The sequence below is a fragment of the Mesoplodon bidens genome (genome assembly GCF_964165515.1).
Source record: "Mesoplodon bidens genome assembly, chromosome: 3".
In the NCBI taxonomy this organism is placed as follows: Eukaryota; Metazoa; Chordata; class Mammalia; order Artiodactyla; family Ziphiidae; genus Mesoplodon; species Mesoplodon bidens.
The window spans coordinates 53,292,260-53,318,719 of NC_138178.1; the positions used below are offsets into that span (position 1 = coordinate 53,292,260).

The following is a 26,460-nucleotide window of genomic DNA, read 5'->3' on the forward strand; positions in this document are numbered from 1 at the left end:
AAAAACTATTTTTCCTTTTTTTTTCCTCCCCTGGCAGATTACACCTCACAAGGTGTTTTCACATTCCTGATACCGTTAAAATCATAAACTCAGAGCTGAAGGGAAGTTTACAGAACAAGTGGGGGAGAAGGGGATGACTACCTGGTGTATATTGGGCCACTTCCTAACCGCCTGCCCATGATAGACATTGCTAATCGATCACTCATTCATGATTGAACACATTTATTGGATGCCCTCCATGTTCCACATGTTATGTTAGGAATACAGCAGGAAACCAGACAGACTTTTTTGCTACCCTTATGGACCTCCAAGGGGAAGAGAGACATTAAACAAATAATTACGTGCCTGAAGAGTGTTTTTAAAAAGGCAGAATATGGGGGCAGACAAGGGCATCACACACCTGGAGGTAACCTGGAGTTGGGGCAGGGTCAGGAAAGGCCTCCCTGAGGAAGTGATGTTTAAGCTGAGGTCTAGATGATAAGGAAACTGAGTCTTTGCGAGGGTGAAAAAGGAACCGTTACATGCTAGGATAAAAGACCGGCGTGAGTTCAGGGCATGTTTCATGGCTAAATGAAGGGGCATGGATCGTAAATGGGGGGTAGGTTTCTGGAAGGAAACAGAGGTTAATACAGCCAGGCCTTGAAAAAGAATCGGTTGATAGGAGGAGAGGGTTGGGACAGCCTGGGCAAAGGTCACATTTATTGTTTATCCTCCCTCTTCCTAGGAATTATTCTCTCACTTGCTGTCATTAAAAAGAAAAAAAGAAAAAAGCTATAAATTATTGACTATCTACTACGGGGTGGCAATTCTCACGAATTCTCACATCTTCCTTGAGAGATAGGTATTATTTTCCCAGTTTTACGGATAAAAAAGGCTTGGGAGGATTAGAGACACTTGCTAAAGTTGGTCATCAAGTAGGCAGCAGGGCTAGGATTTGAGCAGCCGCACTTTCCACAACTCATCACTGCCATAAAACCTCAAGATGGCTTGCTCTAAAGCAGTCAAGTAAAACTTGGGGAGCAATCAAAGAGCGTTGACAGAGGAACTGGAAATACTCCGGGAGTTGGCGAAGGGGGTGGGGTGGGGGGAGGAAAGTGTCGGCAGAGAGGCCGCAGGTGAGTGGACACCGTTAGGCAGAGGAGTGCGCGGCCGAAACCGAGAGGTGGCGGGTGGTGGGGAGGATGGCGAGGCGTCCTAAGTGACTGAGAGGGCATCCCTGGACTGCTCCAGGACTGCACTGCGGGGAGGTGCCCTGCTCTAACCACTACCCGGCCCGGCCCAGTTAATCATTTCCTGACCTTCCTTCCTCCTCTCGCCCAGCCCGCAGGATTGCCACATCAGCCTCCCCCTCCCCCTACTCGCCTCCTGGCCCTGTTGCTCCTTCGCCGGGTTTTACAAGGAGCCTCAACTTTGAGGCGATGTTCGTAATAGCCCGGGACGTCCTCAAGGCCGTGCCCCGGAGAGATAGCAGGCTCGCTAGGGTGTAACGCTTGCCCTAGCGGCCGCTGGAGGCTTGCCCTATCCTCTTTTCTACGAAGGAGTTAGAGAGGCGGGGATCCAATCCCGGCACGGATTAACCAATTACAGACTCGGTTTCCCCTGCGGTAAAAAAGAGGATGGTTACAGCAGCTGGCGGTGTGGTGCGAGGTCTAAATGAGGTCTAAATGTGTTAAGTGCCTGGCTAGGAGACAGCAGCAGGTGTTTAACAAATGTTAGATCCCTTCCCTTTTTATCACCTGGTAACCGGGACCGCCCCGCTCAGCACACCCAGGTTACAGTTACCTCATTTAAACTTACACCGGAGGGTGAGGTATGAATGTCCGATCACGTGCTCGAGGTAATGCAGATGGTGAGTCACAGTGACGGGGTTTGAACCCAGATTCACGATCGTCCCCCGCACTCTGCACCCAGGTGGCTGGCAAAGGCCACGTGTTCAGAACCTAGAACCCAGTCAGTATCGTACCTGCCGCAGGGAGCAGACCACTAAACCAGTACTGCTCTGGGACCTATGCAGCCCGCTGGGCCACCGGGGGCCAGGCCCTTAACCTCTCTGAGCTTGTGCCTTCGTGCGTAAAATGGGGGCTGTCTGTCTGCCCGGGTGGTTTTTATTTTCTTCTTCACACTTTCTTGTGTGGCCAGATTTTCTACCGCAGTGTAATCAGGCCTCCACACACTACGCAGGGTCAGTCTTCTCTGACTGCGAGCGCTCGCCGGGCCGGGGTAAAAGCAGCGGACCGGCCCGGCGTGCCCCGGCTTGGCGCCCCACCCTACCCGGGGCCGGGGGAAGCCGCGGCTGCCGCGGGCAGCGGAGTTGGGAAAGTCACTTCCGAGCGCAGTCCGACTCTGGGCCACCAGCTTGCGAGCGCGGGGACCCCACCCCGCGGGAGAGGACGGGGGCGGGGCCGGGCCTGTAGGCGGGGCCTGCCCAGGGGAGGGGAGGGGCCGGCCTGGGAAGACGGAAGCCCCCAGCCTAGGGGTGGCGGCAGAACCCGGATCCCGGAGCACCACGTTTTCCGGAGCCGGGCTTCGGGAGACGGCGGGCGGGAAAACCCGGCGCCCGGAAGCTTTTGCTTTCTTTAACGCAAGGGCTCGGGACGCAGCCGCCGTCGGCCGAGCGCCCGGCGAGGAGCGACCCCAGGCAGAGCCTTCGGAGTCCCTCCTCCGCCCCCCCCCCACCCCGCGCCTGGTCTCGGAGCCTCAATCCTCCTCGCCGCCCTCCTCGTGGCCATGGAGTGTCCGCACCTGAGCTCCAGCGTCTGCATCGCCCCGGACTCAGCCAAGTTCCCCAACGGCTCCCCGTCGTCCTGGTGCTGCAGCGGTGAGTGCGGCCCCAGGCGGCCCTGCAGCGCACCCGAGGCCCCGGCTCTGCCGGGCCTGCCGTCTAGGGGCCGCGGGCAGTCGGCGCGCGGACTCGGGGAGCGGTGCGGGCGAGCCGGGCCCGGCGGCTGGGGAGGGGTACGCGGCGAGGCGGGCGGAGCGGCGGCGGCGGCGGCTCCTTTGTTTCCCGCGGCCCGACGGTCCGGCCGGCGAAGGAGAGGCCCGCGAGGGATAGAGACCGCGGGGGCCACGAGCTCGTGGGGACGGCGGCGAGCGGGGACCCTGGCCTGCGGCTTGCGCCCCCGCGCCGCCCTGCAGTGCCCGGGGGTTGTGCTGGTCTGTGTCGCCGGGTCGGGGGCCGCGGGGGTGGGTGTCCGGCCCCCACAAGGCGGCCGCACGTGTGGTGGGGCCCTAGTTGCGTCCCCTCCTAGACCGGACGGGAAAAGCGCCTCTCAGGGGCGCAGCTTTGTCTGGGCTGCAGGGCGCGCTGGGGCCCTTCGCTACCTGCCCCGGACCCGCTTCCTTTCGCTTCCCCCCATGCTCCGGCGACCAGATCCACGCCGGGCGAGCAGGAGCCGGGACCTCGAGAGGTGCTCAGGACTCGGGCGGCCGAGGTCGGAGTCTTTCATCGGCCAGGGAAGGTGAAGTTTGAAAACAGGCTGCGGTCTGAAAAAGCTCAGAAGGCTGATAGAGCAGCTGCTTTGGAGGGGCGGCTCGCGTTGCCTTACAGATATTTTTGTTTGTTTGAAATTGCTTTGGGATTTCCGAGTCCATGTGCTGTAGGACGGTTATTAGGTTTATGTAATGTTTTTGCATTGCTTAAGCATCTTATCTCCTCCTGCCGGGCCCCTCGGAAGCCCCAGTGCCCTCTTATTGTCTGCTCTAGCGACTTAAGGTCGCACCGGCCACACTGCTTTGATTACTTCCTGGTAGGGCCCTGGTGCCGCCGATAGAGTCTTTGTTTATCAGCTTTGAGATGATCAGTGGTAGTTTGCGTTGTAGTGTAGAATTTGAATTGTGCATTTCAAAAAATCTTAAGTTCGTTTGAAGAAATAAAAGGAAGAAAACAGCAATGGTACGACTTAGCTGTGTGACATTTCTCATTGTGGGCCGGAGCTGGGAGGATAGTTTAGAGAATGCCTTGACACTTTTGACAGATTACTTCTTAAATGTTGATTATGTCCTTGGAGAAAAACCCAGGTAAGGCCACAAAGAAAAATGTACCCTGGGATAAGGAATGGAAATAACTGCGGTTTCCTTGAGCTCTCAAAGGTTTGATGCTTTGCTTGCCTTTGTAAAGTCAGATTTTTTTTTTCTGCATAAAGCCCATAAAGATTATCCGGTTAATTGGTTTTATGGTGCCGTATTGCAGTTCTTTTATGAGGGTGTAGAAACTTACCTACGAATGTTTCTTCTACAGTGAATGTTGAGTATGAAACAACAAATAAGGTGTGTCAAATTGCTTTACAAACTAGTTGGTGTTGTATTATCTATAATTGTAGCTAGAGCTGTGGTGCTGTAACTGTAACCCCCGCCCCAGGGATTGAAAAAAAAAGGACCACAGTAAACACTAGGAAAAGCATACCTCATGAGGAATGATGAAATTACTTCTGCTCATCTGTGGTAAACTACAGGGATAGATACAAAGCAGACAGCACACTTCTGGCTGTTTCTAGGTAAAATCACATCAAATTTTAAAATGGCCTCATTGGTCACGTGCATCTAAAAAAAGGAAAAGAGTTTATGCAAGTGGCAGATATCCTGTTGTGAGTCAGTCTTGCCTTTGTCAGTCAGGGCGTCCACTTGAGTGTGGAAAAGAGATGCAGAAAATTGAGCATCTCTGGAGGAACTTAAGTTAAATTGGAGCATAACTAAGAGGCTTGTGCTGATAAAAAGAACAAACTAGTATGTGTAGTCCTAAGGGAGGGGTGATTTCTATCCAAGGGCTAGGATGTCATCTTTGCATCTTGCAACGAAGTTTGTCTCTGACATTGCTTTGGAAGGGTGATTTTAGTCATGTGCGTGGATTTGTAGAACCAATAAATCTAGTTTTGCAACTTTATGGGGGTTTTTTCCTTTTGCTCATGTTCTATGAGTTGAACCCATTTCATGTGGGCCTTCCGCTTTAACTTCTTGGCATCCATTCATTGATATAGTCTCATGTTTTTGTATTGAGCTTGATCTTGTTCTTGCCTGCCTGTTGTTTCAGTGATTAAATGATTATTAAAGCTGTGAGGGCTTCCCTGGTGGCACGGTGGTTGAGAGTCTGCCTGCTAGTGCAGGGTACACGGGTTCGAGCCCTGGTCTGGGAGGATCCCACGTGCCGCGGAGCAACTGGGCCCGTGAGCCACAACTGCTGAGCCTGCGTGCCCGGAGCCCGTGCTCCGCAACAGGAGAGGCTGCGGTAGTGGGAGGCCCGCGCACCGCGATGAGGGGTGGCCCCCGCTTGCCGCAACTGGAGAAGGCCCTCGCACAGAGGCGAAGACCCAACACAGCCAAAAATAAATAAACAAATGTGGGGTAAAAAAAAAAAAAAAAGCTGTGAGTCCTTGACTAATTCATCATCTTGGAGGGTTATGTATTCTGGCATTTATTCTCCAGCACTCTCGAATTTCTTCCTTAATTTCTTTCTTTCTTTTTCTTTCTTTTTGGGTAGCCAGTGTGTGGAATAATGCGGTGACCAAGTATTGAGTCTGATTACATTCTTATTAGGGAGGGAAAAATCTCTGTTTTGGCACTGGGACAATAAAATTAATGCCCTTGCCTTGTTTTCTTTGGGAACTTGCAGTTACACTGCAGTGAAACAGCCTTAAGGCAGCCAAGGAAATTGCAAAAGACCAACATCCTAGGTTCTCCTAGGTAGCAATACATCCTTGAAGGTAGTTCTGTTTCCTTGGAGCATCGGTTTCATTTATGTCATCTGTTAAAAAAAGGGGGGGTGGGAGTAATACTTCACATTTACTTCACAGGTTGTTGTTAGGATGAACAAGGTAATTTTTGTGAAAACTTTGAGAAACTCCAAACACTATTCAAGTAATAGGTGGTATTATAGGCCAGAACATCTTTATAAAGAGGACTCTCAATAAATATCTAAAGCCCCTTAGATAGGGCCTGGGATGGACTGGCTTTATGCTGAATTATGCTTTTCAAAGAGATATATTATTCAACAAGATTAGGGGTGTAAGAAGTAATTATACTTCACAATTAACTTGAGCTTCTTATCTATGGGAAGCCCTTGGTATGTATTATTGTATATGTTTTATAATTGTGTACCTACCACAGTGGTTCTCAAGCTTTTTGTCTTCAGGACCCCTTTACCCTCTTAAAATTATTAAGAACTCAAAGAGCCTTTGTCTGTACAGCTTATATCGATATTTGCTGTACTAGGAATTAAAACAGAAAATTTTTTTAATATATATTTATTTAGCAATAATAAATCCATTACCTGTTAACATAATAGTTTGTATAAAATAACTATACTTTTCAAAACAAAAAAATTGGTGAGAAGATTGGCATTATTTTAATTTTTGCAACTCTGTTGTCTGGCTTAATAGAAGACAGCTGGATTTTCATATCTGCTTTTGCATTCGGTCTTGAGATATCATACATCATGTAGCTTCTGGAAAACTCCACTGCATGCTAGTGAGAGAATGAGGGTAAAGAATAAAAGTAATAACATCAGTGTTATTTATGAAAATAGTTTGAGCTCATGTACCCCATGCAGGGGTTTTGGAAACTCTCAGGCCTCAGGATCACACTTTGAGAACCCACTTGTATACAACGATAGTAACAGTTAAGGACACCTGCTCTGATCAAAATAGCTTTAAAATATTAAAGAATCCCTTAAGGCCTTAAAACTAGCAACATTTATGTCTGTGTGGAGACTTACAGAGTTTATAAAATGTATTAGTTGGGACCATGGGGTCCAGTAGTCAGTCCCTTGCTCTCAAAAAAGTTACAGTCTAATCTAGTTGGGACGAGAGAGGAAACTAACTGGTTAGAAGATTAATCCATGTTGTGGTTTAAGGTAAATGTTGAAAATAGCAATCTCCTAATGAGGTTAAAAGTTGATTTATGTCTAATTTTGCTAAAGGCATTCTCATATTTATTTATTTATTTTTGGCTACGTTGGGTCTTCATTGCTGCACGTGGGCTTTCTCTAGTTGCAGTGAGCGGGGGCTTCTCTTGTTGCGGAGCACGGGCTCTAGGCGCATGGGCTTCAGTAGTTGTGGCATGTGGGCTCAGTAGTTGTGGCTCGTAGGCTTTAGAGCGCAGGCTCAGTAGTTGTGGCACACAGGCTTAGTTGCTCTGCGGCATGTGGGATCTTCCCAGACCAGGGATTGAACCCGTCTCCCCTGCATTGGCAGGCGGATTCTTAACCACTGCGCCACCAGGGAAGTCCCTAGGCATTCTCATTTTAAATGAAAAAGTTAAAAAAAAAAACTAGGACATTCTCTCAAGGTTTTTGTTAAGTGCACATATCAGAGGTTATTTTCAGAAGCTGGAGGCTTGGGCATTTCATATTTTTGTGGGTAAAAGAGTTAAACCAGTGGCAAAATACTGGGGGGGAAACCCAAATTGTTTAAAAGGATGCCCTAAACACAACTGTTTTAATAACTAAGGAAAGCCAAAGACTTCAAACGTTTGGGTTAAGTAGCCAGTTAAATTGGAGATATTTTAATAGCATAGGCATGAGAATTTTTCCGTGATTAATTCTTCAAAGAGTTGAGAAGCCCTCTCTTTTTAAAAAATTAATTAATTAATTAATTAATTTTTGGCTGCATTGGGTCTTCCTGCAATGGGTCTTCATTGCTACACGCGGGCTTTCTCTAGTTGCCGCTAGCGGGGGCTGCTTTTCGTTGCGGCCCGCGGGTTTCTCATTGCTGTGGCTTCTCTTTGTTGCGGAGCACTGGGTCTAGGCGCAGGGGCTTCAGTAGTTGTGGCTCTCAGGCTGTAGAGCGCAGGCTCAGCAGGCGGATTCTTAACTGCTGCGCCACCAGGGAAGTCCGAGAAGGCTTCTTAAAGTTTCTAGTACATGCTTGCCCTCACGTTACCTAAGGAAAGTAAGTGTAGGGACTCCCCTGGTAGCACAGTGGTTAAGAATCCACCTGCCAATTCAGGGGACATGGGTTCGAGCCCTGGTCCGGGAAGATCCCGCATGCCGCAGAGCAATTAAGCCCGTGCACCGCAACTACTGAGCTCACGTGCCTAGAGCCCGCGCTCCTCAACAAGAGAAGACACCGCAATAAGAAGCCCGCGCACCGCAACAAAGAGTAGCCCCCGCTTCAAGCAACTAGAGAAAGCCCGTGTGCAGCAACGAAGATCCAATGCAGCCAAAAATAAATAAATAAATAAATTTATTTTTTTTAAAAAGAAAAGTAAGTGTAGATTAAGTAAATGTTTTGTAGTTTGGGGTGGATATTGGAGATAAAACCTTTTTTGAAGATCCATTTAGTAGGATGGTGTTCTGATTATTGATTCCTTGTCATTGGTAATAAATCTGTAGTTTGTGATAAAGCTTGTGATAAAGGTGAGAAATCACCTTGATGGGATGATGGGTTATTTTGTATCGTATTTCTCTCACAACCTAAATCTAAAGAAGACTCTTGTATGCCCAGTAGACTAAATTTTCTAGGTAGGACCAGTCATTTGTTCATCATAAGGTCAAATGCGTTTACTGCTTTTTAGTAATAACCCTGTATGAAATATTTATTAAGTGCCTAGTGTATAATAAGACACTCAGTAAATATTTGCTTAATGAATGAAGGAACTTTCTTCCACTTGGATGGTGGCTGGAATGGCCTTAAACTTTATGTTTAAAATAAATGGAAAGTAAGTGAGCTTCTCCCCAGAATGCTTTCACCAGTCCTCACTTCCAGTTTTTAGTCTGTAAAGTAAACTTTGACTGGATTGTGAGCAACGGACCATCTGCAATGTTGTTACCACAACGAATTTGTATTCGTTTGACATTCTGTGTTTATAGGTGGGCAGGTGGCCATTTTTAGAAGTAAATGTGGATGGGGCAGTTAAAAATCAATGGACAGGTGATACTTTTTTCACATTAATTTTGAAGATCAACATTTGATTTTTATATGCTTTTCTGAAGAATTTAAACTTTTAAAAAAATAATATGTGTACGCTTAAGTCAAATGTAATTGTCTTTCTAGTTTTTCTGGCAGTATCCACCCCCAGTCCCAGCCCCCAGAACCTTAAAGCAGCCTAAGCATATTTCCAAAGTCTCTGAATAATTGGTAGTACATGTGAAGGACCTGGAATTTAGAATGTGCTCCATGTGTTTGTTTGAAGAGGCTGAAGTCTAGGGATTAAGCCTAACATTTTGCTGTTGTGAAGTTTTGACACATGGATCAAAAGTTATTTTCTGATGGTATTCTTAGTAGTATACAAAGAATATCCTTGGCCTAAGCAGGAGAAAGGATGGGATTGATGAGAGAATTTGAACTCTTTGTTTCTGTTTCTTGTTATTCATTTATCCTCAGAATAACTCATTCTCATCATTCTTTGCTTTTACAGCATTAGCCTTAGGCTCTTATACCAGCCTACTTTTTCCTCTTTGAAATTTATGCAATTTCCTTCTTTACTGGAATATAATAGATTAATTTTGGATCCTTTAAACTCAATTTGGTAATACTTACGTTTTTCTAGTGTTTAGCTCAGTAAGCAGAACAGTGAGTAATTTAGTTTGTAGCTCATTGAGTAATTTAAATTCCTGTTTTAAAATTTAATTGAGTCCCTCTTCCATCAGGGAGTAATTTACAAATATCAGTACATTTCCCCCAACCTGCTTTGTTTTTTCTTTTTGATCCATTTCCCCCTTCTTGAGCTGTATTATATATTTTCCTTCTTTGAAAAAAAAATTAGTGTCCAACCTATGGGTTTTGTGTTCAACCTAGGCATCCATATAGACTTGGGTAGTAGTTTATTAACGTTTGAAGTGGAAAATATATACTGTTTAATGTATTTTAGTGTTTTATGTTTATTCATAGCTCCTTTAAACATGAGAGCAACTGTATTCTAGGTGTATTAATAGAGCTTTCCTGGACAGATGGCTTAGGAGGAAGTACTTAGATTCTCAGCAGGGGCTAGTACTTTTTGGAGGGTTTATTTGTGATGAAGCTTACCTTGATTGACAGCTTAGAATGCTGAGAATACCATTAACAACAGGAACAGCTTGTTCATCTTACCTAGAATTGTTTTGTGCCAAGACCTCTCAAGATGTTCTGTGATTTGTAACAGTCTGTTTTGAGAATGTAGCTAAGAGTAAGTATCTTTCACAATGAAAGGAAATTTACCTAAAAATTGTTCATTGCAGTTGTATCCTGAAATCTTTCAGATTGTTGAATGATCTTTGGCTTAGAAATTTGTAAACAGAGATCATCTTTTAACTGCTGTGAGTCTGCAGATGGTCGTATATATAGTAATTCCAGATGTTTTCTCATCTATTAGTTTTACTCAGTAGGAGGAGAACTGAGAACAACATAAAGTAACTTCAAAGCAGTTGGCTAGCATTTAATCCTGACTAATTTAATTAACTACCCATCCTTGTAGTTTTTCCTGTTTCATAGATGGTGAAACTGAGACAAAGATTAACAGAGTTGCTCAAGATGCTTGGGGGCATTAGCGATAGCCGAAAGTTTAAATTCAAATACCATTCAAACCATACTTCTGGCTTGCCTTTGTAAAAGCAGGGTCTTTGTTTTGCCATCTAGTCATTTACTGCTTGATAAGTTAAAGGATTATAAGTGTTTGGAAACATACTCTGAATAATTCCTTTGAAGATTTTTGATGTGAAAGTACATTTTAAATTCTACCTTTTGAAAATAATTTTAGATTTCTGTATTTGATTAGCCCTTCCTCCCCCTGTTTATTGATTAAAGTGCCACCAAGTTGGAACTCGATTGTTAGTACAGTTGGAAAAACACTGTTTTTGAATGTCTGAATTTCGGTTCAGGTCTAGTTTTTTTGTAGGCTGAAATTCACATTACTTTAGTTCAGATATCATGAGTCAGCCTTCTCACCATAGCTATGGATAAAATGCAGTTAGCTTTTGGTTATTTTATAAATGTGCTTCACTTCTTGAAGTTGCCCCCTCCCATTTTTTCATTTTGTTTCTGCTGGAGGAGATTCTTTTTGGAGGTGGGTTTGTTGTGGGGTGGGAGAGGGAGAGAATTCCTAAGAAAGGGAATTTTGCTTTTGCCTCTGGTAGCTCAGAGGTTATTTGAATCTTTGCTTTTAGGCAGGGTACTTTGTTGATTCCATCTAGTTATATTCTAAGATTTTCCAATTATATTTCTTGTAAAAATTAATTATAGTCTTCAGACTGCAGGGCTTAAAACAGATTTCCCTCCCTTCTTCCCCGCCCCTTCTTAAGACATACTGAAAATTAGGTATATATGTGTGCTATTTACAGATACATAAAATGCAGATAAGCTTAAGATGGCAGTTTCAGATTTTGAAAACTATTGTTGAAATTAAACTTGGACATTGGAAAATGAAGTTTGTAGTTGTCTTTGTGTTCATCTAAATACTTCACCATTAATCAATGCTAGCTAATTAAATTTTATAAGACTCTTTTGAGGAGGGAATTGAGAGTTTATTTTGAATATGAACCAGCTTGTGTCTTTGAAAAGATATTATAACCAACTGGATTTTTTCTGGAGACTTTGTACATTAGGATTGAATAGCTCTATCAGTGGGCTGTTTTCCATTTTGAGTAGATGTTCTTTCCTGATATTTTTTCTTTGTTCTAGCTGGGTTTAAGGCAGCCTTGTAGAAATCTGCTTGCCTGTTTATCCTTGACCTGCCCTGAAGACCCTTAATTTTATGGACTGTTCTTATACTATTCTCATCACCAGGAAGAGCAGGCTAGTGATTAACTGTCATGTTCTTGCAGGTTTAATGTAACTGATTGTAGGATAGTACCCTTGTTGATTTAGCTTCTTTAAATTTTTGTCCTTACTGACCACACTCAGGTTTTCTTTTTTAGATAATAGATTATTGTCCATTCCTTTGTCTTGAACATTTGTTGTACAATATTGGGATGGTAGGATTTTGGTCCAAGTTTGTGAAGATCCTGCTGAAATTTCTAGGGAGCAAATTTTTTTTGGTGATGGAATGTTTCCTTGGGATAATTGATAGATAACATGTTAGAGATATATTCTAATATAATATTTTTGAAAAAGAACTTCTATATAACTTAGACACTCTGGGGCCGACACTTATATTATTGATTGAGTGATTTTTAAGTTTTAGTGTCACACAGTAAACTTGAGATTAACTCTAGTTTCCATTTGAATTATTTTGAATGTTAATTGTGAGCTGTATTAACATTGGAGAAATTGTTTGCAACAGCTGGCTCAAGCTTCACCTTATGGGTATGAAGTTGCTGCCAGAGCTCAACGTTCATGCTGTGAGAATTTAATTCTAATTTAATTTAACTGCATCAGTTTCACTTCAGTTATTTTAAGTGTTTTGTTTGTGTATAGTCTTTTTCGAACCTCATTTAAAAAATATTTTTCAGGCTTTTTTCTTTGAATAATTAATAGAGATTTTTGGGGAAATGTGGGTCCGATTTTAAAATTGGACCTATTGGTTGTAAAAAATTTCCAACTCTTGGTTTGTGTTAAATAATTAGAGCAGCTATCGGAGTTTACAGATTCCTATTTTCTGTAATCTTGGGTATCTAGCCCTTTAAGCAGAGTATAAGTATGTGCCCAGTTTGCTTTTTCTTTCCATTTCTTCCTAAAAAGTCCTGTTGATTTTAAAAGAATAGTTGCCCAGCACACCAGTAAATACAACTGTTGTAATTTCACACACCCGCATGCCCAACTTTGTGCTTTAGTGCTAACCTATATTATATACCACAAAAACTAGGAAAAGAATTGTACAGTGCAGATACTAAACCTCCACTCTGAGTAAAGTCTTTGATAATAAGAGGTCCCTTAACCTCTTAATTGTTTCATTTATTTATGGGAGGGAGTGCTTCCTATAAAAAATATATATATATATATATATGCACCTTTTCTTATCTTGCATACACTTTTGTTTTGAAATAATAGTTGTGTGGTGTTTACATTTATGACTTGATTCATTTCTTTTGAAAATCCCTCTACTGTTTAACCATGGATTTGCTTATCAGGTTGCTGGCAAAGGCGTGGAATTGCATCAGGTCTTGCTATATTAAATAAATGGAATATTGGATGCCAGAATTTTTCTTAAGTGATTCATGGCTTTTGTGTTCATTCTGTGTATAATCAACTTCTTAAGGAAAGTTATTTTTGAAACAATATAAACCCCGGATAATTTTTCTGTAGTTATTTGTGGCTGGTCTTCCAAGGCAAAAGTGGACCATTTTGACTCTGATTTAGTAATCTTCTTTGACTTCAGTAGTTCTAATCCTTCTCCCCACTACCCTTTCTTCTCATTTGGAGGTAGGAGCGCAGTGCCAGTATTTAGCTGAAGACTGTAGAATAGATAAAGCCTAATAGCTTCATTAGGTGTTTTTCACCAAAGTAGGTCTGAACAAGTCTGAGTTTGCGACAGAATGAATAATAAAAAAATGTGTTTAGTATGTTAGTTTTAGAGAATATGTAGTTTCACATACATTATTTCCATATGTTGTTTTCATTTGACATTGAAAACTGATTTCAGAAATGCATTTCAAAATACAGTGAAATGCCTGAGCCAGTGAGGGGACCAGTCTTATGGATCAGACTTTGCCTCTGTGTAGGAGATCAGCAGGACCAGATGCCCTCTCTTTTCTGGCTCTGTAGGTATCTGGATCTGTTAACATATAGATGGTAAATTTTGGCCAGCTTTGAAATTACATTCTCTAGTAGAGGACACATATACCATTGGCTCTGCAAATTAGCCTTGTAGTATACAGGGAATTCAGTAGGTGCCTGGCCCCAAATGATAAAGTGCTATTGTAATTTTTATTTCATGTAATAGATTATAGGCCTTTTTTTAAAGATAAGAAAATGGTTTAGGCAACTTCATGAATTGATATGACTGTTATAACAATTTACCTTTTAAAGATTAATTCACGTTTTCAAAAAGTAATATGTGTACAGTTAAGTCATACAGTGTAGTATCAAAAGTAATACGTGTACAGTTAAGTCGTACAGTGCAGTATCATAAGTAATATGTGTACAGTTAAGTCGTACAGTGCAGTCTCAAAAGTAATACGTGTACAGTTAAGTCGTACAGTGCAGTATCAAAAGTAATACATGTACAGTTAAGTCGTACAGTGTAGTACAAAAGGGTTAAAGTAGAGCAGCAGCCTCCCTCCCCTCTGCTCTCAGCCCTTCTGTCCACAGACCACCACTTTCAGCTCTATTTAGCTTTCTCTGTCATGTTTACCTACATACTTCTAAGTAATACACTGTTATTTCTTAATTTATCCATTTTAGGTATCATCTCTTGACATCTTGCTATGGTAAATGAGGACATTAGTGTTTGCATTACCCTCCCCTCTGCCCCTCTCTCCATTTCTCAATATAACTAGACTACAAATTTTGATTAATATGGTGATTACTTTTTTTCTTGTCTGGCATTTTATTTTTCTTTGAGCTAATAATTGCCTTTTTAAAAAAAATTGCTTACTTTGCCTTCTGTACATTTTCTCCCAAATGTAACCTATAAATCTGTTAAATGTCTATGAATATTATTTTCCAAGCACTTAAACACATAATGTCTTAGTATTACTTTTTCCTGAAGCTTTCCTTCCCAGAGCTCTCTCGCTCCCATCTGAACTGACTGTTCTCTAGGCCAACTCGACAGTTTTTATCCTGATTCCCTTGCTATTCTTTTGTATTAGATCTCTCATTTCCTGGATCCCAGGTCTTTCTCTTCCTTGGTTTATTAGACCATTTTGCTGGGGTACATCATCTAGCTCCCGTCTCAGGAGAGGCAAATTTTTGATCCCACGCAAGTCAGACACTTTTATTCTACCTTTATACTTGACTGCTTGGGTGACTATAGACTGTTAGAAAAGATTTTTCTCTTAGAATTTTGAAAGCAATGTTCCTTTGTTTTTAGGCTTCCAGTGTTGTCGAGAAACCTGATGCCTTTTTGATTACTGTTCCTTCATATATATCTTTTTCTTCTTTCTCCTGGAAGCTTTCAGGATATTCCTTTTATCCTTGGTGTTCTGGAATTTCAGAATGATGTGTCTTGGCATGGTTAGTTTTGTTCTTTTTTCTTGTGATGGGTACTCAGGGGACTTTTTTGTTTCACACACACACACACACACACACACACACACACACACACACACACACACACACACACACACACACACACACACACACACACACACACACACACACACACACACACACACACACACACACACACACACACACACACACACACACACACACACACACACACACACACTGTATTTTATTTTTACAAGAGATAAATAAACTGACACCAAGCATTGTAAACGGATGACGACAACAAAAGCAACAATGATTGCAATTGGTACTCAGGGGACTTTTCAATCTAAACATTTGAGAGAACACTCATCCTCCCATACTTAAATCTCCTAGTTTGTACTTTTTTCTTTGTACAACTCCTGTTAATTGAATGTTGAGCACTGTGGGTAGAACCTGTAATTTTCTTATCTTTTTATTTCTTTGCCTTTTGGTTCTAGTTCCTGAGATATTTCCTAGGTGTTTTTTTTTTCCCTTCCACCCTTCTATTGAATTTTGATAATAATATTTTTAATTTTCAAGAGCTTTTTCTCATTTTTCTGACCACTGCTTTTTCATACATCCTGTTGCTGTTGTTTTATATTATCTTCTCTCATTACTCCTGGATTTTAGACTTTGTTTGTTTTGAGGTTTTTCTGTGCTCCCTGCATTGTTTCTGTTTCCTCTGAGTTCCTCTTTTTCTTTTCAAAATGATTCTCCCAGACTAGAGGTTTTCTTCAAGGATCTTGTTTTATCTTTGTCTATTTTTTCATGTAAGAGTGAGGCACTAAAAAGCTCTGTAAGTGAGTGAGGCTTGTCTGTAGTGGGCTTCACCATAAGGTTGGGGGCAAGCCGCCTTCTTTATTGGAGGAAGACGCTCAAGATGTCTGTATGGCTAATATATATTTTTTAGCACCATTTAGTTTTTCAGTCTTCCCCCTGGGAGCTGCACACCTGGCCACTGATGTTCTGACATCAGGATGTAGCAAGTTCCATGAGTCTGTTGTTCCTTGCAGCCCTTGGCCCTTTGTTTTCAGTGCCACCCTTACCTTTGCTGTCTGTTGTGCCCAGTGTCCCTGAGCCCAGAGCTGCCTCCTGTCTGCACTCTTCTCTGCTGGCACTTAGGCTGTAGCTTCCTTCATGCTACGAAGATCAGTACTGCTCCTCCAGCTTCTTCTTGACTCCCAAAAATGTGTTGAAATGTGCTTGTCTCACATGATCTTTGTGAGTTAATGTCAGTTTAATTTCTTTATTGTCATTTTAGTGAGATGTTAGGATGGAGAGGAGGTAAGAGAGAAATTGGTCTGCCATGCTTAATTTGGTGTGTTTTGTTTGGTTGGTTGGTTTTTTTTGCGGTACGTGGGCCTCTAACTGTTGTGGCCTCTCCCGTTGCGGAGCACAGGCTCCGGACGCGCAGGCTCAGCGGCCATAGCTCACGGGCCCAGCCGCTCCGTGGCACGTGGGATCCTCCCAGACCGGGGCACGAACCCGTGTCCCCTGCATCGGCAGGCGGACTCTCAACCACTGCGCCACCAGGGAAGCCCTGGTGTTTATTTTTAAATGAGACATTTAAAATCCAATTTTTAGGGCAAAAAAAATGCTTTGCCCCATCAGAAATGGATCTTATTAGTCATCATCCAGAGAGTTAAATCACTAAAACTGAAATTTTGCAGGACAGTTTTTGAGTAAAAGTTTAAACTCAGATTTATCTTCCCTAATGAACAGAGCAAAATATTGTCGCTATTAACCTGAGTCAGCAGAGAGAGCAGATAAGCCTGGGGGTTTGACTCTGCTTGGGAAGCCAAATACAAGCCGGAGTTTGGATATACAAAAGAAACATTGAAAGAAAAAGTTGTAAGGTCACTTGGACCACTGCAATTAATATCTTGTAATACTATTATTGGATTAATTTATCATCCATCAATAAAGGGAAGTTACTGCCAGGTTTATAGTACTGTTTGGCTCTGCACAATGGTAATTTAACCTTTTCCCTTGTGTTTTAGTAATTTAAAAAAATGTTCTTAATTGGAAGTAAAGAATAAAATTTTTTTAATCTCAGAAAGCCTTTTTATTTTGATATAATTTCACATTTAAAGAAACATTGCTGGGCTTCCCTGGTGGCGCAGTGGTTGGAAGTCCGCCTGCCAATGCAGGGGATATGGGTTCGTGCCCTGGTCCGGGAAGATCCCACATGCTGCAGAGCGGCTGGGCCCGTGAGCCATGGCTGCTGAGCCTGCGGGTCCAGAGCCTGTGCTCTGCAACGGGAGAGGCCACCGCAGTGAGAGGCCCGTATACCGCAAAAAAAAAAAAAAAAAGAAAAAGAAAAGAAACATTGCTAAGAATAGTACGGAAACTCCCATGTACCCTTTACCTAGATTCATCAGTTAACATTTTGCTACATTTGTGTTACACGTTTGAACCTTCTTTTTATGCACCTCCCCCCACCCCTGCCACCGAGTAATTTGCAGACCTAATGCTCCTTCATCCAGAAATACTTTATTTTTTTTTCCCCAAGCACAAGGACTTTCTTTTCACTAAGCACAAGGTATTGGTCAAAATCAGGACATTTAATAACAGGTAATAGTATTATCGAATGCACATTCCATTCTTAGATTTCTCCAGTTGTCCCAATAATGTCCTTCATATAATGTAGCTATTTCGCTTTTCTGCCCCCCACATCTAATCCAGGATCATGCATTTCACTTAGTTGTGATAACTCTATAGTCTCCTTCAGTCTGGAACAGTTCCTTATCCTGTCTTTGTCTTTCACATCTTGGTATTTTTGAAGAAAACAGGCTAATTATAGAGTGTACTTCAGTTTGAGTTTTTCGTTTGTTTCCTTATTAGATTCAGGCTGTGCGTTGTTTTTGTAGGAATACTGCAGAAGCAATGTGTATTCTCAGGGCATCGTATCAAGAGGTATGTGAGGTTGGTTTGTCTCATTTTGGTGATGTTGACTTTGATTATTTTATTAAGGTGGTATTTGCAAGATTATTTCCTGTAAAGTTACTATTTTCCCTTTGTTATTAATAGGTAATTTGTAGGAGATGCTTTGAGATTTTATGTATAGATGTTTTATTTCTCATCAAACTTTCATCTAGTAATTTAGCATCCATTGATGATTCTTGACTGAATCAGTTATTACTAGGATGGTTGCAAGATGTTGATTTTCTAACTTATTTCTTCCAAGTATATACAAGGAAGAGCTTTCCTTTCTCACCCACTTGTTTATTCATTTATTTCATTAACATGGACTCATAGATTTTTATTTTATTTTGTGACATTCTGTTATTTATTTTGAAGCTCACATTGTCTTAGATTTGGCTAGTGGGAGCCTCCTTAGGCCATAATTTTGACATGCCCCTATTGTTCTTGGAGCCCTTTCTTACTTTCTGGCATGGCAAGGTGCTCCAGGCTCATCTTGTACTCAGCCTGCCCTAGTCCTGGAATCAGCCATTTCTCCAAGTAGCCATCATTCCTTTTAGTGGGGAATAAGGTTTATAAACTAAGATCTCTCAGCAAATAGGAGCTAAGAAATATAAATATATATAAATAAATAAACATGTCTATATTTGTGTGTGTGTGTGTGCGTGTGTAACCATGAGTTCATTTTGATACCTTTAATTCCAGTTCAGCACTACAGATCTAGTCTTGCCCTTTCTGTATTTGTAATGCCCTTCTCTAACAGAGAGAATCTGGTTCCCATTATCTCAGCATATGTACTTGTTTGCCCCATGCCATAATCAGAGAAAGCAGTTCTAAACTGCTAACCCATACCATTGCAAAGAAAACTCCTTATAACTAGAGTTCACTATTTGTTTACAGTTTCTTTTTGTCTGTATACTCACAAAATATGAAGTGTTATGTTCAAAAGTTGCTTGGGTTGTTTCCTTCCCTTTCCTTCCATCTTTTAATACACTGATTTATTTGATTTACAGTTAGCTTCGTTTCTTTCTGTTTGATTTCCATTTTAGATTTTTTTTTTTTTCCGGTACGCGGGCCTCTCACTGCTGTGGCCTCTCCCGTTGCGGAGCACAGCCTCCGGATGCGCAGGCTCAGCGGCCATGGCTCTCGGGCCCAGCCACTCCACGGCAAGTGGGGTCTTCCCGGACCGGGGCACGAACCCGCATCCCCTGCATTGGCAGGTGGACTCTCAACCACTGCGCCACCAGGGAAGCCCTTCATTTTAGATTTTTTTCCACCTCATCCTTGCTGATTTTATTTTACTTTTTGAGTATATAAAACATGAGTATGGTTCCAAAAGTTAAAGCCATACCAAGAAGTGTTACTACCTAACCCTTCTACTCATTCCTTTCCACCCCATGTAGACAACCAGTTATTTTTATCTATTCTTCCTGTTTCCTTTTATAAAAGAAAAAAGCAGGTACATGAGTATTTTCTTATTTTCTCTCACAGAAGGTAGCAAACTAAGTATACTCTTTTGGAATTTGCTTCTTTCATTTAATAGTGTGTTCTGGATATCACTCCATGTTTGTAGAAATTTTACTTATTATTTTTTAACAACTTCATAGTACTCCATTTGTGATGTGTCACAGTGAATTCAAACATTCTCCTATCTTTGGGCATTTAGGTTGTTTCCAGTATTTTGCAGTTTCAGATAATGCTGCAACTAACAGCCTTGTACAAATATATTTTTGTATTATTGGGTATCTTCAGGGAAGATTAAAAGTTTTAACTTTTTAATCATGTGAGCAATAATGTGTGCTTTTTATAATAATACTTCAAACTGTTTGTCTGCCTGCTCCTATCTTCCCATCTACTGTGATCTTACAAATACATTCAAGGCTGTGGAAGTGAAATACTTTATTGTAATTATATTTCTGTCTGGGAAACCTTGAAATCAGAGAGCTGGAAGTGGCCTTGGAAACATTTTTAGTCTATGTTCACGTTCATTTTAAGCAGTTGACTTTTCCTTTTACATACTCGTCAATGCTGTTTTACCACCTAAGTACTCAGACCCAGCTGTTGTAGTAGTTTTCTCTTAATTTAATCCATGTTAGATTCCTGTGTCATACTGTTAACTGGCTGCTCCCTTGGGTTATAGAATGGCAGTAGGATAAGACGGTTATACATAGGATAGAAATAAGGATTTGGGCATCCATTTATTTTCTCCTACAGGTCTCAGCGCATTAGTGAGTAGTATAAACTCAGAGGAGCATCTTGGATTCCTAGATAATGCAGCTGGTTGATGACTTCCAGTCTTTTGTTCCAACAAGTGGGCATTGAAGTAGAAGGGCGACCTCCTCCTGCATTGCTAGATAACCAGGTATAAAGATTGACCACATAGCTTTCCATCAGAAGGGCCATAAAAGGATTACGTAATGTATTGAGATAACGATCCCCTCAGCCTAAGGGTGACTGGAGCCTCCAAACAGATCACTTCTGGCCCTGCGATGACTCTTCAGTTTATGTGCATGCACCATACAGATGTTATCATTTTCCATGCATGTCCTGACATGAAAAAGATTAGGAAAGTTGGCTAGAGCAGTCTCAAGATTAGCCTCTGAGAGCCAAGGATGGTGCCCCTTAAAGAGAACCAGGTAATCCTTATTTATCTTAGATAAAGAAGAATTGAATTATTTAGAGTAGAATACAGGAATAGTGGTTTTGAGATTTCTGAAGGTCATTTTTTACAATATAGGACGACATTAGGAGTGATGTTTTGCTCAAGAATTAGGTTGTCTATGGTAATGATAGCACACCTGGATTTAAAATATTAATGGGATACAGAAAGAGCCACTCCAAAGGATGATTGCAGCTTAGTTGATGACAGACTGCAGTGTTTTTACTGTCTTACGACCCCCGTTACAGAGGGGATAGTCTAGTCTTTGGATAGTTTTTGATTCCTATGGAGTAGAACCTCCCAAAGGGTCTCATCCTCACTTCTACTAAACAACAATGTCAGTCATTCCCATGAGTCGTTTGGCAGGGGTGAATGGTAGATACTGTATCGCTGATACCCCTCCTTCTACAAGTAGTGTTCTGATTATCTATTGCCGCATAACAAACTATCTTACATCTTAGTGGCTTAAAACAACCATTTTATTTTTCTTATCATCTTGTGGGTCGGGAATTCAGGAGGAACTTGGCTGGGGCTGTCACAGCTGGCGTACCTGAAGCTGGAGCATCCGCTTCCATGATGGCTTCTTAACTCACATGTCTTGTGCCTCTGTGCTCCTGCTCTCTGTTTCTGTCCCTCCCCCCCCCCATCCCCCATGGTGTCACATTCTGCAAGGTCTCTCTGTGTCATTTGGGTTTCTCACAGTGTGTTGGTCTCAGGGTGATTAGGCTTCTTGCATGGTGGCTGGCTTCCCCAAGAGCAAGCAATAAAAAGAAGAAGCTGTCAATTTCTTAAAACTCAGACCTGCAAATTGACACGCAGTCACTTCTGCCATATTCAGTTAGTCAAGGCACTGCGGAGCCTGCCCAGATTCAAGGAAAGAGGACATAGACCTGCCTTTTAATGGGAGGAGTGCTCATCTTTAATCTATCATAGGGCCATTAAGCAGAAAGGAGAGAATGGTTGTGAGAAATACTGAACTGTGACTTTATCAGAAAACTGATCAGAAATTTACTTATGTAATGACTCAGGAGAGATTAACTGATTGCCAGCCTTGAATAAGAATGGGACTGAAGCCAGAGGAGGAAGGTGGGAAAGATTCTCATGGGGCAAAGAGGAAAGGCAACGGAGGTAAGCTTTACTTCATAGTTGCCTTCCCTGCCTTGGCCCTGAACTCTTGGTTCCGTGATCTTCTGTGAGCCCCAGCCTGCTGCTTCTGAGCAGTTTGGATTTGGTGCTCATGCTTGGTCTCCTCCTCCTTCAGTATCTGGACCTCCGCTTAGTCTCCTGAGCTCTGCATGGGCTCACTTCTTTAGCCCTGGGCGCTGCCTGTTGCTTTGTCCTGCTTCCCTGCTCCCTGGGAACCCAGTGTGCACTCCCAGAATGAGCCACAGTGCCGGGGTGGGAGGTGGCGGTATGGGAACACAGGCAGTGATTTTGGCTATGCTCAGGCTGCTCTGGCACCTCTGGCGGTTGCTTAATATCGCTGGATTTCTTCTTTTCTGGACTACGTGAAGGCCCAGTTCCTGCTTTCTTTATGTGACTTTACCACTCTTTCCCCCAGTAATTTCAGAGGATTCAAGTTGAAGATAGAAGAGGCTTCAGAACTTTTAGCATAGAATAGGCTCATGAGTATGTGGTTCAAAGAGCATTTATGGTATAAAGAAGATTATACGCCTTGCTCTAAACATCTAAGAATATATCAGTTGGAGAGTAAGCTGGGTTAGTCCTGGAGTATATTTCTACTTGTATATGTACTGGAATATTTATAGAATTTTAATGATAATTCTGCCCTATTCTCCAATTTCGAGAGGAATAACACTTTTACTATTGATACTTCTATGTGTGTTTGTGTGTGTGTGTGTGTGTTTTGAATAACAGCTGCAAATATTTTTCATTGATCGTATGTTTACACACCCATAGAGTTGTAATCTAGGATTTTGGTTTCACTTACTACTTAGGCTTAATAATTTAGAATAAGTTTATTTCATTAGGACAACTTTATAATACCAGTATCTTTAAATTTAAGACATTTAAACTTTATTTTTGTTATAAAAGAAGTAATGTTTTCTGAAAAAATTCAAACAGTATAGTTGAAAGTAGGTCCATGTGGCTCTAATCCCCCATCCCATATTTTTTACATGATCGTTAACAGTTACTATGTACCCTTCTAGACTTCAAGCAGTTTATATCCAGGTATAATGTATACACAGAAACACGTAGAACGTAATCTTTCTAAAGCAAAAATGACAACCTTCTGGACTTACTGCTCTGCGACAGTCCATACCTTCAAGTACTGAGTTTGAGTTCCAGTTCTGTCACTTACTAACTTAGCAAGGTATATAACTTCTCTGTGCCTCAGCTTCCTTATCTATAAAACAGGCCAATAATAGTACACACCTCATTGGACTGTAGAGGATTAAATGAAGTAATATTTATAAAGTGGCCCAATAAAGTGCAATAGTGCTTGGCACATAGTATGTACTAGAATATTTAAGAACTTGCTCTTTGAAAAAACACGTTATGAATATTTGCTGGTTGCTGGTTTTTTAGTGTGGCACTTTAAAAACTGTGTTGTTGGTAGGGGGGTGATATTCTGAGTTTTACTATTGGAGCAGCATGTTTGTCTACAGTTTTTATTTTTTTAATAAATTTATTTATTTATTTTATTTTTGGCTGTGTTGGGTCTTCGTTGCTGCGCGTGGGCTTTCTCTAGTTGCGGCTTGCAGGGTTACCTTTCGTTGCGGCGCGTGGGCTTCCCACTGCGGTGGCTTCTCTTGTTGTGGAGCACAGGCTCTAGGTGCATGGGCTTCAGTAGTTGTGGCTCGTGGGCCCCAGAGCGCAGGCTCAGTAGTTGTGGCGCACGGGCTTAGGTGCTCTGCGGCATGTGGGATCTTCCCAGACCAGGGCTTGAACCTGTGGCCCCTGCATTGGCAGGTGGATTCTTAACCACTGTGCCACTAGGGAAGCCCCTGTACCATGGTTTTGGACAGCGATTCCACACACTTTCTGACCTCGCTGTTGCAGTAAGCTGCTGTTACTGACAGGCAATGTGCTGGGAATGTATTTGCCTCTCAAGGGTTGTGGGAGCAGGAAAAAAACTGAAGGCTGTTGATTTAGAAAATTATACTACACTAGCAATTAATCTTTTTGTTAAGAAAATTAGGAGGAGAGTGGCGTTGGAAGAATTTTATCTATAGGGAGTTATATGATTATTTAATCTATTTTTTGCTTTGTGTTCTTTGAATAATTTTATAATTAGAGGGGACATGCTCACCACCTAGTTTTTATTCTACAGTGAAGACATAGACTCAGAATAGTAGTGACATTCTCAGTTCTATAGCTAGTAATGATAGGGCCAGGACTAGAATCCTAGTCATTGGATCCTCACCTTTCTGAATTCTTAAGAAGCTCAAGAGCCTCTCTGCCAGTTGAAGCAACTATTGAATAATGGATGCACTATAAATGGCTTGCCTGTCAGTGCTGAGTGCTTGAACTATTTTGCGTGTAGAGACAGTGACTAAGTTGTATCGTAAGCACTAGTGCATGATGTTTTATAAAAAATTTAGAATTCCGGGAGAATTGTTGATGGGCTTGGATACCAAATGTATTCTATCTTATTAGGTTCTGTATAGTGAATAATAAGGCTATTGAAGATCAGTGGGAAGAAATTTATATTCGCTGTGGATGCCATTTTGCCTTCTGAACACAACCTAAAGATATTCGTGTATAAATAGGCCCCTTTAAGCCCTGAACTCCCTAGTTTTTTTTTTCTTTATTTCTTTATTTTTGGCTGCACTGGGTCTTTGTTGCTGCACGCGGGCTTTCTCTAGTTGTGGCGAGCAGGGGCTACTCTTAGTTGCGGTGCACAGGCTTCTCATTGCGGTGGCTTCTTGTGTTGCGGAGCACGGGCTCTAGGCGCGCGGGCTTCAGTAGTCACAGCGCGCAGGCTCAGTAGTTGTGGCTCACGGGCTTAGTTGCTCTGCAACATGTGGGATCTTCCTGGACCAGGGCTTGAACTTGTGTCCCCTGCATTGGCAGGTGGATTTTTAACCACTGCGCCACCAGGGAAGTCCCCTAGAACTCCCTAGTTTTCTGCCCTTCTTGCCTCTTGGTAAAGGAGCAGACTGTTCTTCCCTGCATAGAAGTAGCAGGGAGTAAAACCACTTTGGTTTGTAGATCACTTGGATGCCTTCCCTCTGCCTTTGTGCTCCATCAGTTGTCCCTTCCTAGTTTCCAGGAGGGCTAAGGCTTTTGGGGGCTTTAGGAAGAAGCCATGAATGCGAGCATGTTTTAGCGGCTGGGCCTCCTTCACCTGTCTCCCCTGCCCAACCTGTGTCAGAGCTTCTACCTTGTGGGAAATGGCCCTAGCTTAGGAGAGGATCGACATTCCCCACTCCCCGCAAAGGGGTGCTGCTGCCAACTTGCAGAGCTCGTGGCTGAGGGCGAGGACAGGGCCAGAGGAGGGTTCTGAGGCTATAGCAGCAGGAGGAGAGTGAAGGGAGCTGGATAGTACCAGGCCCCCAGGCTGAGATGCCCAGGAGCTGAGAGAGGAAACCCGAGCTCGGGGTTGGAAGAATCTAAGCGTATGGGACAGATTGCTGGAGGAGAGTAACTTTGAGGAAATTTCATAATCTGAGTGAAAGAGGACCAGACTTCTGCTTATGACATCCAGTGACCCTGCTGCGGCCATGTGTAACAGTGTGAGAAATATACTGCATGGCTTCCCTGCCATGACGTCACCTTGAAGTGTAATTAGGCATAATAAAAAGTGCCCTTATAAGTTTCCAGACTTATCTTTTTGAACTCCTACAAGTTTCCAACCTTATTAACCTCTCTTTCTCAAGTACCGGCATTTAAGATTAAAAAAATAAAAACCCTTCAGTTTAATATTTTTATGTTCTGCTGAATAGATAGTATATTTATAGCTTAAAAAACATTTTTTATTGACTGTGTATGGTTTTATTTTATACACACACACATGCACACACACAATATAGTATTTCAGTTTTGTTACGGTTCTTGTAGAGTTTTCTAAAATAGCCTGCAAACCTCTAATGCAGTTTCCATGGGAAATGTGTGCATCCTACAGATAAACTTGAAACCCATCCGTCTATACATTGAGAGACTACCTTTTATAATAAAGTATGTCCCCTTAAGGTAATTAAAATAAATGAATTTAAGATTATTGCAGGTATTCTTTTACTCATGCTATGACCTGTTCTATTTGTAGCAATAATTGAGAGTTTAATTTAAAGCCAGTATTTTTCCTTCTGTTTTCTAATTGTCTTGGGTACTTTAAAGGTTTATAATTTAGATAAGGTATATATACACAGAGTGAATATTCCCTGAAGCACTGTAATAAATGCCTTCAGAATGCCCCATAATACCCTTTTCTGTGTAGTTTCCTAGCCTTCAAATGTTCTTCTGGTGTGAAACTATTAAGCCCTCAGAGAGTACTGTCATTTAAATAGCCAAGACCAACTGTCTTATCACACATTAAGTCTTAACTTTCTTTTTTTTTAATTAATTATTTATTTATTTATTTATTTATTTATTTATTTATTTATTTATTTATGGCTGTGTTGGGTCTTCGTTTCTGTGCGAGAGCTTTCTCTAGTTGCGGCGAGCGGGGGCCACTCTTCATCGCGGTGCGCGGGCCTCTCACTGTCGTGGCCTCTCCTGTTGCGGAGCGCAGGCTCCAGATGCGCAGGCTCAGTAGTTGTGACGCACAGGCTTAGTTGCTCCGCGGCATGTGGGATCTTCCCAGACCAGGGCTCGAACCCGTGTCCCCTGCATTGGCAGGCAGATTCTTAACCACTGCGCCACCAGGGAAGCCCCAAGTCT

The 26,460-nt window shown here is 42.2% G+C and overlaps 1 protein-coding gene across 2 annotated transcripts in view; it reads left to right on the forward strand.

Moving 5' to 3' along the window:
* Nucleotides 1-1,465: 1,465 nt before the first annotated feature.
* USP3 (ubiquitin specific peptidase 3) overlaps nucleotides 1,466-26,460 on the forward strand; it is a 94,243-nt gene continuing 69,248 nt past the window's right edge. The window contains exon 1 of one of the 2 annotated variants that reach the window (XM_081228049.1): nucleotides 1,466-1,658. Coding sequence is in view for 1 of the 2 variants with exons in the window: in XM_081228048.1 (XP_081084174.1) it covers nucleotides 2,728-2,818 (91 nt within the window). In the remaining variant the exon portion in view is untranslated. Of the gene's footprint in view, nucleotides 1,659-2,530; nucleotides 2,819-26,460 lie in introns of those variants that run through there. The other variant, XM_081228048.1, reaches the window with a different exon arrangement.